Source organism: Tauraco erythrolophus, chromosome 6 (genome assembly GCF_009769465.1).
Source record: "Tauraco erythrolophus isolate bTauEry1 chromosome 6, bTauEry1.pri, whole genome shotgun sequence".
Taxonomy (NCBI): Eukaryota; Metazoa; Chordata; class Aves; order Musophagiformes; family Musophagidae; genus Tauraco; species Tauraco erythrolophus.
The window spans coordinates 54,837,063-54,850,286 of record NC_141470.1 but is presented as its reverse complement, the minus strand read 5'-3'; the positions used below and the strand labels follow the sequence as shown (position 1 = coordinate 54,850,286).

Here is a 13,224-nt window from a genome sequence, read left to right as displayed (position 1 = left end):
TTAGAAAGACCTGCTAAAACTTCCATTTTTTTCATACTGGTGCGTTGAACTGTGTGTTCCATGGTATCTTGTATCTAAAGGGAAACTTAAGAAATGGAAATTAAAAATCAACTAGTTTGTGCACCCTGCATCCTCTAAGGAAGTCTAAGTGGACTGCTGGTTTGCCAGAGACATTTTTCCATCTTGGACAAATCAGATTACTGCTTTTGTGCTTCATCTGCAAAACAGAGATGGTATTTCTCCACCTGTTAGATACTTGCAAAGCTAAAGCAACAAAAGTTTGTGATTTGCTTTGGGATTCTTGGACGCAAAATTTTCTGGTGCTTTTCTGGTAAGTACTAGGACTTTCTCACATGAATCATGATTTCATATTCTGTCAAAGACTATAAGAAAATTTAGGGCTAGGCAAAGGCAGCTTACTGAAAACAAAACTATATGTTTGACAATCATATCCCTTCTGAAGACTTTCATGTGTTTTATCTTCAGGTTACTAACATCCTGCAGCAAGTCATCGCCTCAACCTAAACGTTTGTGGAAGAAATAAGTGATACGTGAAACTGGATGAAATTAGATTTTACATCTGTTCATTCGGGACTCTGATGAGTGATACACGGGGAGAGGTAGAAGATGGTGAATTTCACAGAGAATGCAACTGAGAAGTGCATTATTAATCATGATATCCACCAGACATTGTCCCCTGTGGTATATATATTTGTATTTATAGTCGGCTTGCCAGCTAACTGCCTGTCACTGTACTACGGGTATTTACAGATCAAGGCTAAAAATGAATTGGGTATCTACCTTTGCAATTTGACTGTAGCAGACCTGCTTTACATATTTTCTTTGCCTTTTTGGCTGCAGTATGTTTTACAGCATGATAATTGGACCTACAATGAGGTCCTGTGCAAAATTTGTGGCATCCTCTTGTATGAGAATATCTATATCAGTGTGGGCTTCCTCTGCTGCATCTCCATTGACCGCTATCTCGCAGTAGTGCACCCTTTTCAGTTTCAACGGTTTCGGACAATGAAGGCTGCTGTGGTTGTGAGTATCATTATCTGGACCAAAGAAATATTGACATGTTGCTTTGTCTTTACTCACGGGGAGATCAGTATGGATGCCGAGAGCCACGTGGTGTGCTTCGAGCATTACCCCATCAAAGAATGGGAACACAATGTCAATTACTACCGCTTCTCAGCTGGTTTCCTTTTCCCCTTCTTTCTGCTGGCCTTTTCTTACTGTGGGATTTTACGAGTTGTCCACAAGAGTCACGGCACTCAAAAGAAGAAGAAAATCCAAATTAAACGACTCGTTTCAAGCACTGTTTTCATTTTTTTAGTTTGCTTTGGACCGTACCATGTCCTACTTGTGGTTCGCAGCTTGTTGGAGAACAACTGCATGTTTGCTGAGAAAATATTTAATATTTACCATGTTTCTCTCCTGTTGACTACTTTTAACTGTGTTGCTGATCCAGTATTGTACTGTTTTTCCAGTGAAAGCACTTACCAGAATTTTGTCAAGATGCGAGACTCTTGTTTAAGATGTTTAGGGTGTCTGAGGACTGAGACAAAGGAATCTTATCCACTAAATGCTCCAGAAACTCCCAACAGGCTACAGCATGAGCAACAACCAGGGTTACTACAAATATCCCATGACAGTACTGAAATGATGGACTCCTCCAGAACTAACATAGGGAGCCTATAGCATTCATCAAAAAAGGACATTAATGACATTAATCTAAAATCTGCAGCTGTAGCTGTGTTGTGTATCCATCTGATTTATCGGTGTATTACCAGTGTTACCTTCCAAAGGCTTATTAGCAATGCAGTACAGTGAGGGCATTTCTGAAGTTCTTGGACCTTGGCAATAGTGAGGAAAGCACACACTAAGTGGGTTCAGTTACAGTCACATGTCTGTTGTCATTGTGGTACCACTCGAAACCTGTTGTTGTGATGACTGCATCGACTGGAACAAGCTAGTACTCATGGTGTGTGATTCTGCTGAATTCACCTTCAGCTGCTTTCTGGTTGCCCCTGTAGCATCTAGAGAAAATAATTCTCTACAAGCTGTCATGATCTGTTGAGAAGGTTGGAGACAGAACAAATTAAATGTCCCGATGTGTACTTTTAAAAAGAAAAAAGTTGCATTTCTGTAACATTCCTGTAACTCTCTAAAATAACTTCTCCTTCAGTCAGTTTCGAGGCCCGCAGAGACCGTGCCAGAACCAACCACCTAAAACAACCAACCCAATAATGACAGATGTCCTGGGAGAACATGCACAAGGAACTCAGCATCTGCTGAGACCTTCAGTCTGTTGACTGACTGTTGAATCTCAGAGTGCTGAACCCCACCAGAAGGCTCCTATTGACTTCCAGAGGTATGAGATCTCTTGGCTCCGATGGGGATAAAGAATTTTTTCTGTTGACTTGGTGAAGAACAGGAGGTTGGTAGTACGTGAGCCACTTTGAACCCTCTGAGCTTCTCTGAGTCGCTATGTTCACAGACAAGTTTAGTTACATCTAAATTCTGCTAAACCTTGCTAAGGTTTGGATTGTGTCCTTTGCAATTTGTGTGTCTTGTGCAGCATAGACCATACAAGCAATTACATAACAATGCATTTGTCAGGGAAACTGTTAAATGGACTCTGTTTAAGCTCTGTTTTCTCCCATAGATGCTATAGCTTAGGATTTGGTCATTGTTCAGTAAATACAGTATCAGAAATATGATGTATGGATGATCTATGTGTCCTGGTATAGACAGGAAACAAACTACAGGAATAAGTGGAGATAACAGCAGTTAAAGGTGTGGGAGTTGTGGTCTATAGTATTGTTTCTACCACTATCTCCTCTCTAGGTGGGTGGGGTTTTTTTGTTATGTTTTTGTTTTTCCTTTATTAAACTAGTGATTCCTGTGTATGATTCTTCTTTGTGATCTGCTCATTATACATTCTTCTATCTGTAACTGTTACACCATGAATATTGCCTTGTTCTTTCACTTCTCTGGTTTCAAACCTTTCTTGAAACACCTTTCTCTCTGCAACCTGGAGCTGATAACTTCCAGCAGTATACCTATCTCTCTTTCTAAACACCAAAAGATTCTCTAGACAGATGGTCTTCTCCTGGTACCTGAAGTATGACATTGTAACACAGCCTTGCTTGTCATCAGTTTCTAAAAGGCAATATATTCTAACAGTTTTCTGGAAACCACCTTGAGGGTACAATATTAGAAATAATTAGGAGATGTGTTTAATAAAGATATGTTTTTATTATTTTCTTCTTATATTTGTTCACACTGTGTTTAAAATAACTATCTTACGGCCTTGGCCCACGGTTTGTATTTGTGAGTCTACAGATCCTCTCCTTCCTCCTGTTGCAGAAAGGATTCATGTCGCCACTCCCAGGAGGGAATTAGATTTGCTCAGGTTAACATTTGGTTTGTTTAATTATTTTACATTTCTTTATACTTAGACCAATCACCAAGCTGGATTAATTACCTTATACATGCATTTTTTTCTTCTGACTATTAGTACCATTTAGCTTTACTTTCTCCTCTAATCTCCTGTCTGCACCGACAGGGCTGTAAGGCAGGGGCTCCTGACGACCACAATGCCGTATTCGTATGTCAGTAAGCACCGAGCCAACTACTTGGACTCCCGTGACCTGGCCGGCTGCGAGACACACACGTGGTTTGTTCTAGGATGACATGTTTGTTGTTCTGTTTATGCTTTACTTCTTTACAGTTACCCATGTTGTTTAAATTAGACAGCTGGAATGCAGAACATGCCATACTACATCAAATTGTCATCTGAGGGATTAAGGCTTATTTGAGTTTGTACTTTTATGCGGTCAGCTTTTGGTCAGCTGCTGCAGTTTAAAATCAGATGGAAACTTGAGTAACAGTGTCCGGCATTCTGCTACAGTTCTCAGCATGTAACCTGCTAACCTGCAAGAGAAGGGGGAAATTTTTCTTCTTTTTTATTTTCTTTTTTCCTGAAGTAAGTATTTAATCTATTCTTTTATATCGTAGCTGTTAGGCTCAGGCTGCAGAACTGTAACCGATATGGGAGGAAGGTAACTCCCACTCAGAGCTTTTCTTTCCATCTCAACCAGAACACAGTCAATCAAGGGTCCTACTATGGTTGCTAGAAATATGCTACACATTGCTATTGGATTAAACATAGTGCTTGGACTACACAGGGGAAGGGATTTTCAAAACACACATTAGAGAAAAAGACAAGTAAATTATTACATTTTGTATTTCTTAATGAAATCTGACTGTTAAAACTTGTATTTGGGGGGGAAAAAAAAGAGGAAAAACTTACTAAATGAAGTTTTTTTGACAAAAGTTAGTGTTTGGAAAGAATAATATACATGGCACCTGTTAGTGTAATATGTCAGTAAGTTACTGAGCACATAGCACACAGAGAAGGAAATCAGCTGCCTCTTTTCCCAAACAGACATTTTAAAATTATGCTAATTACATTTTGTGGGTTCTGTGCAGCAGTGACCATATGCCATCCTGCGGGGTTACTGGCTTTGGCAAAAAGCTCAAGCATTCATATTTTGCTTAATAGTTATAGTTCAGAGAGTTTGGAGTCTCCTAAAGGAGTTATTTTCTAACTGTGAAACTTCAAAGATAGTTTCACTGCAACATCCTTCAAGAAGGCTCTAAATAAAATGAATCTAAAAAAATGACCAGTCCATAAAATAAACTTTGGCAGCTTTGGTGAGTCTGAATGTCTAGTAGCAAGTCTGGCATTAAGATTTCTTTCTCTCACACATGTTCAACTGTTTTAAGTCTTTAAAGGCTGTGTATCCTCAAGAACTTCAGAAGAATAATGTTCAAAGTACGCTGGTGTTTGTGGTATGAACTGATTTTACTTGTTCTCAAAAACTTCTGTGTTTGTCTGACATAAAAGAAGGAAAATAAACTCACCTGCCATAAAGAAAAGTAGACACAAGGTGTGTGCTGCTGCAAGTCCACTATCCTTTGGAAAAAGGCTAAACAGTGGCTAAACAGAACGGCCAGTCTCATCCTGTTAAAAGCACAATGGTTCGACGCTCGCCTTTTGTACCATTATAATAATTTGATGACAGCTAAAGCCTGAGAGGTGCAGTGTCAAATATACCCTGTCCTCTCTGCTGCGAGGGCGGACAACTAGCAGAACTTCAGCTCTGACACTCATCTGGAGTTAAAGACAATCAGAGCTTTAAATGACAAAAGTTAGGCACGATTCACAACCATTTGTCAAGGTACTGGTTCAGCGTTAGTAGGCCTTGGAGATATAATTCAACTTTGTTTCACTCAGTCTTGTCAGGAGCGGAATTTATAACTGTAATTCATCTAAATGTTCATTTACATAATTCTATTTCATACCGAATGCAAATGTTTTAAATTTCTAAACATGCTTTAATTTCTAAGCATTAATTTTTAATCACTATTTATGTATTTAATTCATTTACTCTTAACAAGAGGACACCCTGAAATGTCTACAACCTTTCTGTATTACCCAGAAAGGGACAAAATATATAAATGGCAAACTATTAATATGAAGGAGGCAAAGGGTGCAGCCTACCCTTTACACAGAACATCTGCAACACTTCCCTTGTTTTCATTAGCTCTGTTAAAGCTCCCCTTATCTCCTCACGCTTCCACAAACTATCCGCCACCACAAGAAGACAGTGTCAGAGGGCCCACAGGAGGTGTGCAGGGGGGCTGTATTTAACAACTTTCACTACTGTAACACTTACTGGGGCTTTTTTGTTTTGAACCTCCCCTCTCTGCTGCAGCTGTTTTCCCCACCACAAAGTATTTTTAAATCCAAGTTCCTACAAGAGTTACTTCCTGTCGCAGTTACGAGGTCAGTAAAACAGGAACAGCAATGTGATAACAATTCATTTTAATGACAAGCTTTCTTTGTAAAAGCCAGATCACCTCTTAGTATATATTATTTAATATCCATTATCCATTAAATTACAGAAAAGAAAGGTAGACCAAATCATCATGATTATATCATCTTCTCACTTCATTGAGATGTTGTATGGGTAACAATGAAAGGTTGTGTATGGCCAAAATACCAGAGATGAAAAGCCATCTTTCTCCAATCTTTATACATTGAGAGAGCCTAGGGAATAAGGAAATTTATGTGCAGTGTGCGCTTGCAGCCCAGGAAAGCTGGAGAGGGACTTTTTCCCAAGGGTATGTAGTGATAGGACAAGGGGCAATGGATTTAAACTGAAGGAGGGGAGATTTAGATTAGATATAAGGAAGAAATTTTACACTGTGAGGGTGGTGAGGCACTGGAACAGGTTGCCCAGAGAAGTTGTGGCTGCCCCATCCCTGGAAGTGTTCAAGGCCAGGTTGGATGAGGCTTTGAGCAACCTGGTGTAGTGGAGGGTGTCCCTGCCCATGGCAGGGGGGTTGGAACTAGATGATCTCTGAGGTCCTTTCCAACCCTAATTATGATTCTATGATTCTATTTCTATTCAATTCTGTTTAAGATCCCTTCGAACCCGAACTATTCTATGATTCTAAAAAACACAGGAGCAACTCTTGATATAGGAATCATTAGGGGCAGTCACTGCTGCACTTCTTGCAGCAGCTTTTCAATCATCAGCGAATGGGTGTTGTAGAAAGGCAGCGCGTCCACTTCCATTTCTAGGCTGGCAGTTTTTCCACTGCGGACCCCATGCTGCACAAGTGTTTTCAGAAGCTTTTCTTCCTTAAAAAACAAAGAAATAGAATATAATTAAAGTCCTGAATCAGATAACAGCATTCATCAAGATCTTCATTTTAAACCTAGAGGAGGCTCAGACTACATCCTCCATATTAATTTTGGATAGCAATTTGCAAACACCATTGTTAAATTGTCCCAAGAATATACGTAGTATCCGAAAATCAGAGACTGACAAAAAGCTTACATTCTTGATGACTATTTAATTACGCAATGATATTAATGTTCTCCACGCTCCCTCAAACAAGACTTTGGTGACAACTGAGAAGCACAAATCCTTTCTGCCTGGTTTCAAGTTCCCATATTGCACAAAACAGAATCAGAGGAACCTCCACCCAGAGTATCTCCAAAAACCTGTCATTTCCCCAGCACAGCAGCTGGCTGCAGATGTATTTTTAAAGAAAAAGAACAGAAGGCATAAGAGAATACATCAGGAAAAAAGGTTACAGAGACAACTTGAATGGGCTGCACAATCGCCTTCCTGCATCTTCTATGATCTCTGCGTGCCTTTTGCTCTCTGTCCTCTTTTCCTATCGATTTTATGAGAATTCTGGTTGCTTAGAAAAGGGATGGGGGAAAAAATAAAACCCTGAAATTGTGCTTCCTGGAGATTCTTTGAAATAGTATGTACTTTCCTTGTTTAGACCTGCAACTCAAGTTCATGTTTGTAACAGTTATTTTCTTGCTTAACAGTAACATAAGCAGACAATGAAGCATGGTGCACGTTAAGTTGTTAAAGCACACAGTGGGAACAAAATCCTCGTTTGTGACCTAGGTGCCAGTTAGCATTGCAAGATGAAAAACTCTGAAAAACCCCTAGTTCTCTGAATGGTGAAAACAGAAGACCTGGTTTCAACTGGAAGTCTGCCTACCATAATCCTCATTGCTCTTCATTTGGCATGAAATGTACACAGTAAAACTCTTTCTACTGTCTTAATATTTATTATAAAAATAATTTCTCTGTTAATAAAAATCTAAGAAAAATTAAAAGCCTAGTCACATCTTAGCTTCCTCCTGCCCCAGCCCTGTGGTGATTTACATACGACCTTGAAACAGTTATATACCTAACTTTTTTTTCCCTTTCTTTGCTAGGAATGCCTTTGCTGGTCTTTGGTCTACTGATCTGTTTCCATTTGTGTGAGACCCTGCTTTGATGGAAACTGCTTCTGAAACAGCCCTATGGTGTCCTTGACAAACAGTTTTATAAGTGGAAATACTTCTTGTTTAATATTCCTACGCAATAACTGCTAGCAAAGTCCCTTATCTCCTGGATGCAAATTAATGATGAAAAAAGTATAAAATTAAAATGTATAATATTCTTTTATTAAATGTTAGGTTTTTTCCTAGGAAAAACCCAAACCATAAAGAATACAACAGCTTTGGATCTGCATTTAAACACAATACAGTTGTATTTTACATAATACAGTATATGGCCAAAATAGAAACATTTCTGAAAGAATTAAAGCATACTTCGCATGGTCAATTAGCAGAGATTTTAATGTAATTTGGTAAGCTGCTTTCTGAACGCACTTTGGAAGATTCGTCTTATATTTCCTGGTAATGCATTCTAGCTCTTAGCTGCAACAAAGTTAAATGAGGCCCTGTTTTTTCTATTAAAGAAAAAATATGCATAGTTGCATGGTGTCACTCTTGACATCATGTAACAATACACCAATGATACAGCTATTTAAGGCAATCATCTGGATACATCAGTAGCGCAAAAAGTGCTACTTTGTAATTTATAGAAGCGAGCAAATCTATGGGCTCCTATCATCCCGGTGATCAGCTATGTGAAGGCAAATACAAGCACCTGATCTTTCTGCGTGAGCGAGGCTTTTCTTAGCGCTGGGCCGCTATTTGCAAAGTGGCAGATCAGATTTTTTGTGTCCTGGGCGAGACACCTGAATTGGGCACGCAAAATGTCTTTGCTTATTTGAATTGTTTCTCCTACACACGTCAGAGCTCTCTGATCTGCTCACACGGGGAAAAAAGGCCTCCTTGCTTAATGCTGTACAACTACGCCTGATAAACTGTATTCTATCATCAAATGCTATTGTTTCCATTTGTAAGGAACATACACAAGGTAAAGTGCTGCAATTTGCTCACAGTTCTCTCTTTAATAAATAATTATGTTGGGAGTGGCGTAACCAGAAAAACAATCAAATTAATAGAAAAAGAACTTGTAAATTTGCATTTTATTCACAAACAAAACCTCCTTTGTGAATAACAAAGCTAGTAAAGAATACTAAAACAAATGTCACATTTGTTTTATATATCAAATATTGGTCACTTATAAAGTAATTTATATTCTTTTAGGTCGTAATTTCAAAATAAATACTATATAGTTAATTTCTTACCATTAATAAAGAGTTCAGTAAAAGAACAACTGCCTGATACATTAACCTGGTTGTGAGATGCAAGAAAATGCAGAGTCGACTGTAGGATGTTCAGTTATTAGCTTTGTTTGGATATGTAAGAATTAATATCTTTTCCTACAGTCACTTTGGTAAAAATAGTACCAGGAATATCTGAAAAATCAAACCAATATTGTATTAACCAACATAATTATGATTCAACTCCACAACCAAAAGGTAAGTAAAGATTGTTTAGATCAAATTGTTTCTTACTCATCAAGTTCTCAGCAAGAAACAAACTCTCTGCAGTATCTCTTATTAAAATATATGTAAAGACTAATCCACGCACTTAAAACAGCCTTAGCGTTTTGTTCAGTGGGAATGGAGAGCTCCACAGTTCTGGGTTTTGTTGAAGTACGATCCTGACTGCCTTGAACACAAGGCTGCAAAGAATTAACCTTTGTGTTTCAGGGGAAGACTTCATTTAGTAATTATGATCTACAGTTTTCATGGAAGGAATGCCAGTTTTGGAAGAAAGAAGCTTCATAGTGTTCTGGTTGAGAAACTGCTAACTGCTGGCCTGGATAGGCACACCCTCCTTTGGGTTAAAAACTGGCTGGATGGCCGGGCCCAAAGAGTGGTGGTAAATGGGGCTAAATCCGGCTGGAGGCCGGTCACCAGTGGGGTTCCCCAGGGCTCAGTGCTGGGTCCAGTTCTGTTTAACATCTTTCTCAATGACCTGGATGAGGGGATTGAATGTACCCTCAGTAAATTTGGGGACGACACCAAGCTGGGAGGCTGTGTCGATCTGCTCGAGGGTAGGGAGGCCCTTCAGAGGGATTTGAACAGACTGGATCGTTGGGCTGAGGCCAATGGCATGAGCTTTAATAAAGCAAGTGCAGAGTCCTTCACTTGGGGTATAAAAACCCCAAGCATCACTATAGGCTCGGGGAAGAGTGGCTGGAGAGCTGCCTGGCGGAGAAGGACCTGGGGGTGTTGGTTGACTACCGGCTTGATATGAGCCAGCAGTGTGCCCAGGTGGCCAAAAAGGCCAGTGGGATACTGGCGTGTATCAAGAATAGTGTGACCAGCAGGAATAGGGAAGTGATCCTGCCCCTGTACTCGGCACTGGTGAGGCTGCACCTGGAAGTGTCCAGTTTTGGGCCCCTCACTTTAAAAGAGATATTGAGCTCCTGGAGCAAGTCCAAAGAAGGGCAACTAACTGGTCAAGGGGCTGGAAAATAAAACTTATGAGGAGCGGCTGAGGGAGTTGGGGCTGTTTAGCCTGGAGAAGAGGAGGCTGAGGGGAGACCTGATTACAGCCTACAAATACTTGAGAAAAGATGGTGGGGAAGTGGGGGAAGGGCTCTTTACATTAGTGTTGGGTGATAGAACAAGAGGAAATGGGCATAAGCTTAGTCAGGGGAGATTCAGGTTGGATGTTAGGAAGTATTTCTTCTCTGAAAGGGTTGTCAGCCACTGGAATAGGCTGCCTAGGGAGGTGGTTGAGTCCCCATCCCTGGATGTGTTTAAGAATAGGGTGGATGATGTACTTAGGGATATGGTTTAATGGGGATTAGGAACAGTTGGACTCGATGATCTCTAAGGTCTTTTCCAACCTAGAAATCTATGAATCTATGAAGCTAGTTTGGGCAGAAAGTAACCATATAAACAGAAAAGGTCTGATTTTTTTTTTTTTATACTAATGGAGTATGCGAACACTAATGTGTTCAATCTTCTGCACTGTTTACTGTTGCATGATTTATAATTAAAGATACCATATTCTCTTGTCAGACACTTCGTAATTTTCTCTTCTCCACAAAAATGTTTCCATTAATTTTACCTCAATAGATTTTAGTATTGCGCTTTCAACAGCCCATTATTGGATCATTATCAATATTCCCAGCTGTGTAGCTTAGTAAAACAAAAACAAGAAGGATTTCCTGTACACAACATCACATTTAATTACAGTATCTCATTTACCAGGAACTTTCATCATAGTAGTTTTTAGGATATGTTAATTTAAAGGGCAAAACCAGTAGATGTAACTGGAAAAAAACATTGAAAAGTGAAAAGTAATATACTTCTGGAAAAGACTGCACTGAAAGGTGCCATATGTTTTGTTAAGTCAAAGGATAAGTGTCTGTATGGCTATGCTAAATGTTAGGATTGGTTTCAGTTTTATGACCTTTAGATGAAAAAAAAAATCGCAGGAATTAGAAAAAAAGTAAGACCTACTCTAAAATACTGAAGAGATGCTTTGTTGGAAGTTCACGCAGAACATACTGTCAGCTCAGGAGAAATACTCCACTGCCATGGGCAAAATCTGTGGTAGATGGATTATGTTTTGCTTGGCATTCTTAGAGGTCACAAACTTAACTGGTTTTGTCCAAGTCTTTATAGAGATACTCTGCCAATAAAATGGAAGTTTTATTGGTCATATACCTAAGTCATTACAAATATGGTGGAACAAACCTTACCTGAGTGCTGAGTATATATAATTTTTTTTTTTTTTAAGCAATGCCAAGTTAAAAATAGAGCCACATGCTTAGCAGGATGGGCACAGATCACAGTGGCTTCTCACCCCTCTCAGCTATTTGACTTTTTCTCAGTTTGAAACGTCTGCATTCCCAGAATATCACACTGCTGCATTAGTCAAAACACATTTAAAAATATTTATCTGCAAGTCTTTCTCGAACTTTAATTCAGAAATATTCAAAGCTAATTATAGAAAGGTTCTAACATAACTAGAAAAGGTGGAAAGATTGGAAGTATGAGCGGCTTCTGTATTAGGACTCTGACTTTGGATTTTGGAAGAGAGACATGTAAAGGAGGATACAACAGAGATTTATAAAATCATGAACGATGCTAAGGAAGCAAACAGGGAATTTTAATCACTGTATCGCAATACAAGGATTTCTTGTATTGCCCATAAAGTCGCAGCACTGTCTTGTGCATGAAGTCGCAGCACACGAATACTTCCATTTTTGAGGATTTTTATATTCACTCTGTCTTGAATGCTTTATAGAATATTCTAAGTACAGTGTGGTTGCTCGTTCACCAGGGATTCCCAAAAGTTACCAAAAGACCATGTGAAAGTAAGCTATTGAACTGGACTGGGCAGGATTCAGTGGCTGGTAGCCAATTCCATCTACACGTCACGAGCAAGTCACAACTCCCTGGCCCTACAGAAATTACCTTGGCAACTGATGGAAGTGCTGATAGCCAGACCGCCTTCTTCGACAACTGTGGAAACCCAACAGCTTTCCTCAGGTAGCGGTCATGTATTTCACAAGTGCTGAGAAGATACAGAGCGCAAGCAATGGCATAGCCTCCCCAGTTGGAGACCCCTGCAACAGAATGTCACCATGAAACCAAACTGTAAAATAAATAAACAATGGTTATCGCAAAGATACCTACCTCACCTGCACAAGTCATTAGGCACAGACAACTGATTCTCATGTAGCGATGGTGAAATGGACCGTCAATTTGAATTAAATATTGATATGAATTTGGAACATTTAATTCAGAAATACACAATTGCTTAACATACTAAAATGCTTTCAGTAGTATTTCGGATTGACTTTCTGCAAATTTCCATCTAGCTTAGTTTGCTGTGTCTTTCCAACAAAGCAAAAACTGGTCCCTTCCAACACAAAACATTCTATGATTCTACGAAACAGGCATGGCCTATGAGACAATTAAACTCGGCTTAATGTGAAATCTATGAACCATGAGGAGCTGTGTTACAGTCCAGTGTCTATTGCTTTTAACCACACAGAGGTAGGAGATTTTGACAAAGTGTCCTAAACCAGACAAATTCTCACTGGTGTCAGATTCTATAGCAGAATGCTGTACCATTGCAGAGAATCCCTTTTTAGTCACAAATGATGACTGATTAGAGAGTTCAGCTATTTTATAAGGTATTGAAGACATGGTGAAACTAATTGTGGGTGTCTTGATGATGTGTCCTTGGTGTAAGTGTCATATACAAAAAAGACATTCTAATGTAGTTAATACCCATAAACTTTCTGTACGGTGCTATCAAATCAGTCCACACAGTCTTGTTTGATGGCTTCTTTGGCAAAACCGTCTTGGAGATCATTAGGTTTGAATCTTGCTATAAGAAGTTCTCTC

General features: G+C 39.4%; 2 protein-coding genes across 2 annotated transcripts in view; one reads left to right on the top strand and one right to left on the bottom strand.

Moving 5' to 3' along the window:
• The first annotated feature begins 558 nt into the window (after nt 1–558).
• GPR68 (G protein-coupled receptor 68) lies at nt 559–1,773 on the top strand. The gene has a single exon (XM_009983042.2). It carries the CDS (start codon nt 628–630, stop codon nt 1,702–1,704), a length of 1,077 nt encoding a protein of 358 aa, XP_009981344.1. The 5' UTR covers nt 559–627; the 3' UTR covers nt 1,705–1,773.
• A 4,591-nt stretch (nt 1,774–6,364) lies between these two features.
• The window catches only part of DGLUCY (D-glutamate cyclase), a 30,069-nt gene continuing 23,209 nt past the window's right edge, over nt 6,365–13,224 (bottom strand). The window contains exons 12-13 of the mRNA XM_086612869.1: nt 12,286–12,437; nt 6,365–6,721 (exon numbers count right to left, since the gene is read on the bottom strand). Of these exons, the coding sequence (XP_086468995.1) occupies nt 6,578–6,721; nt 12,286–12,437 (296 nt within the window). The 3' untranslated portion in view covers nt 6,365–6,577. The remainder of the gene's footprint in view (nt 6,722–12,285; nt 12,438–13,224) is intronic.

What these genes read in the sequence shown, in the direction of transcription:
- GPR68 (XM_009983042.2), top strand. Translation starts at nt 628, where the DNA reads ATGGTGAATTTCACAGAGAATGCAACTGAGAAGTGCATTATTAATCAT.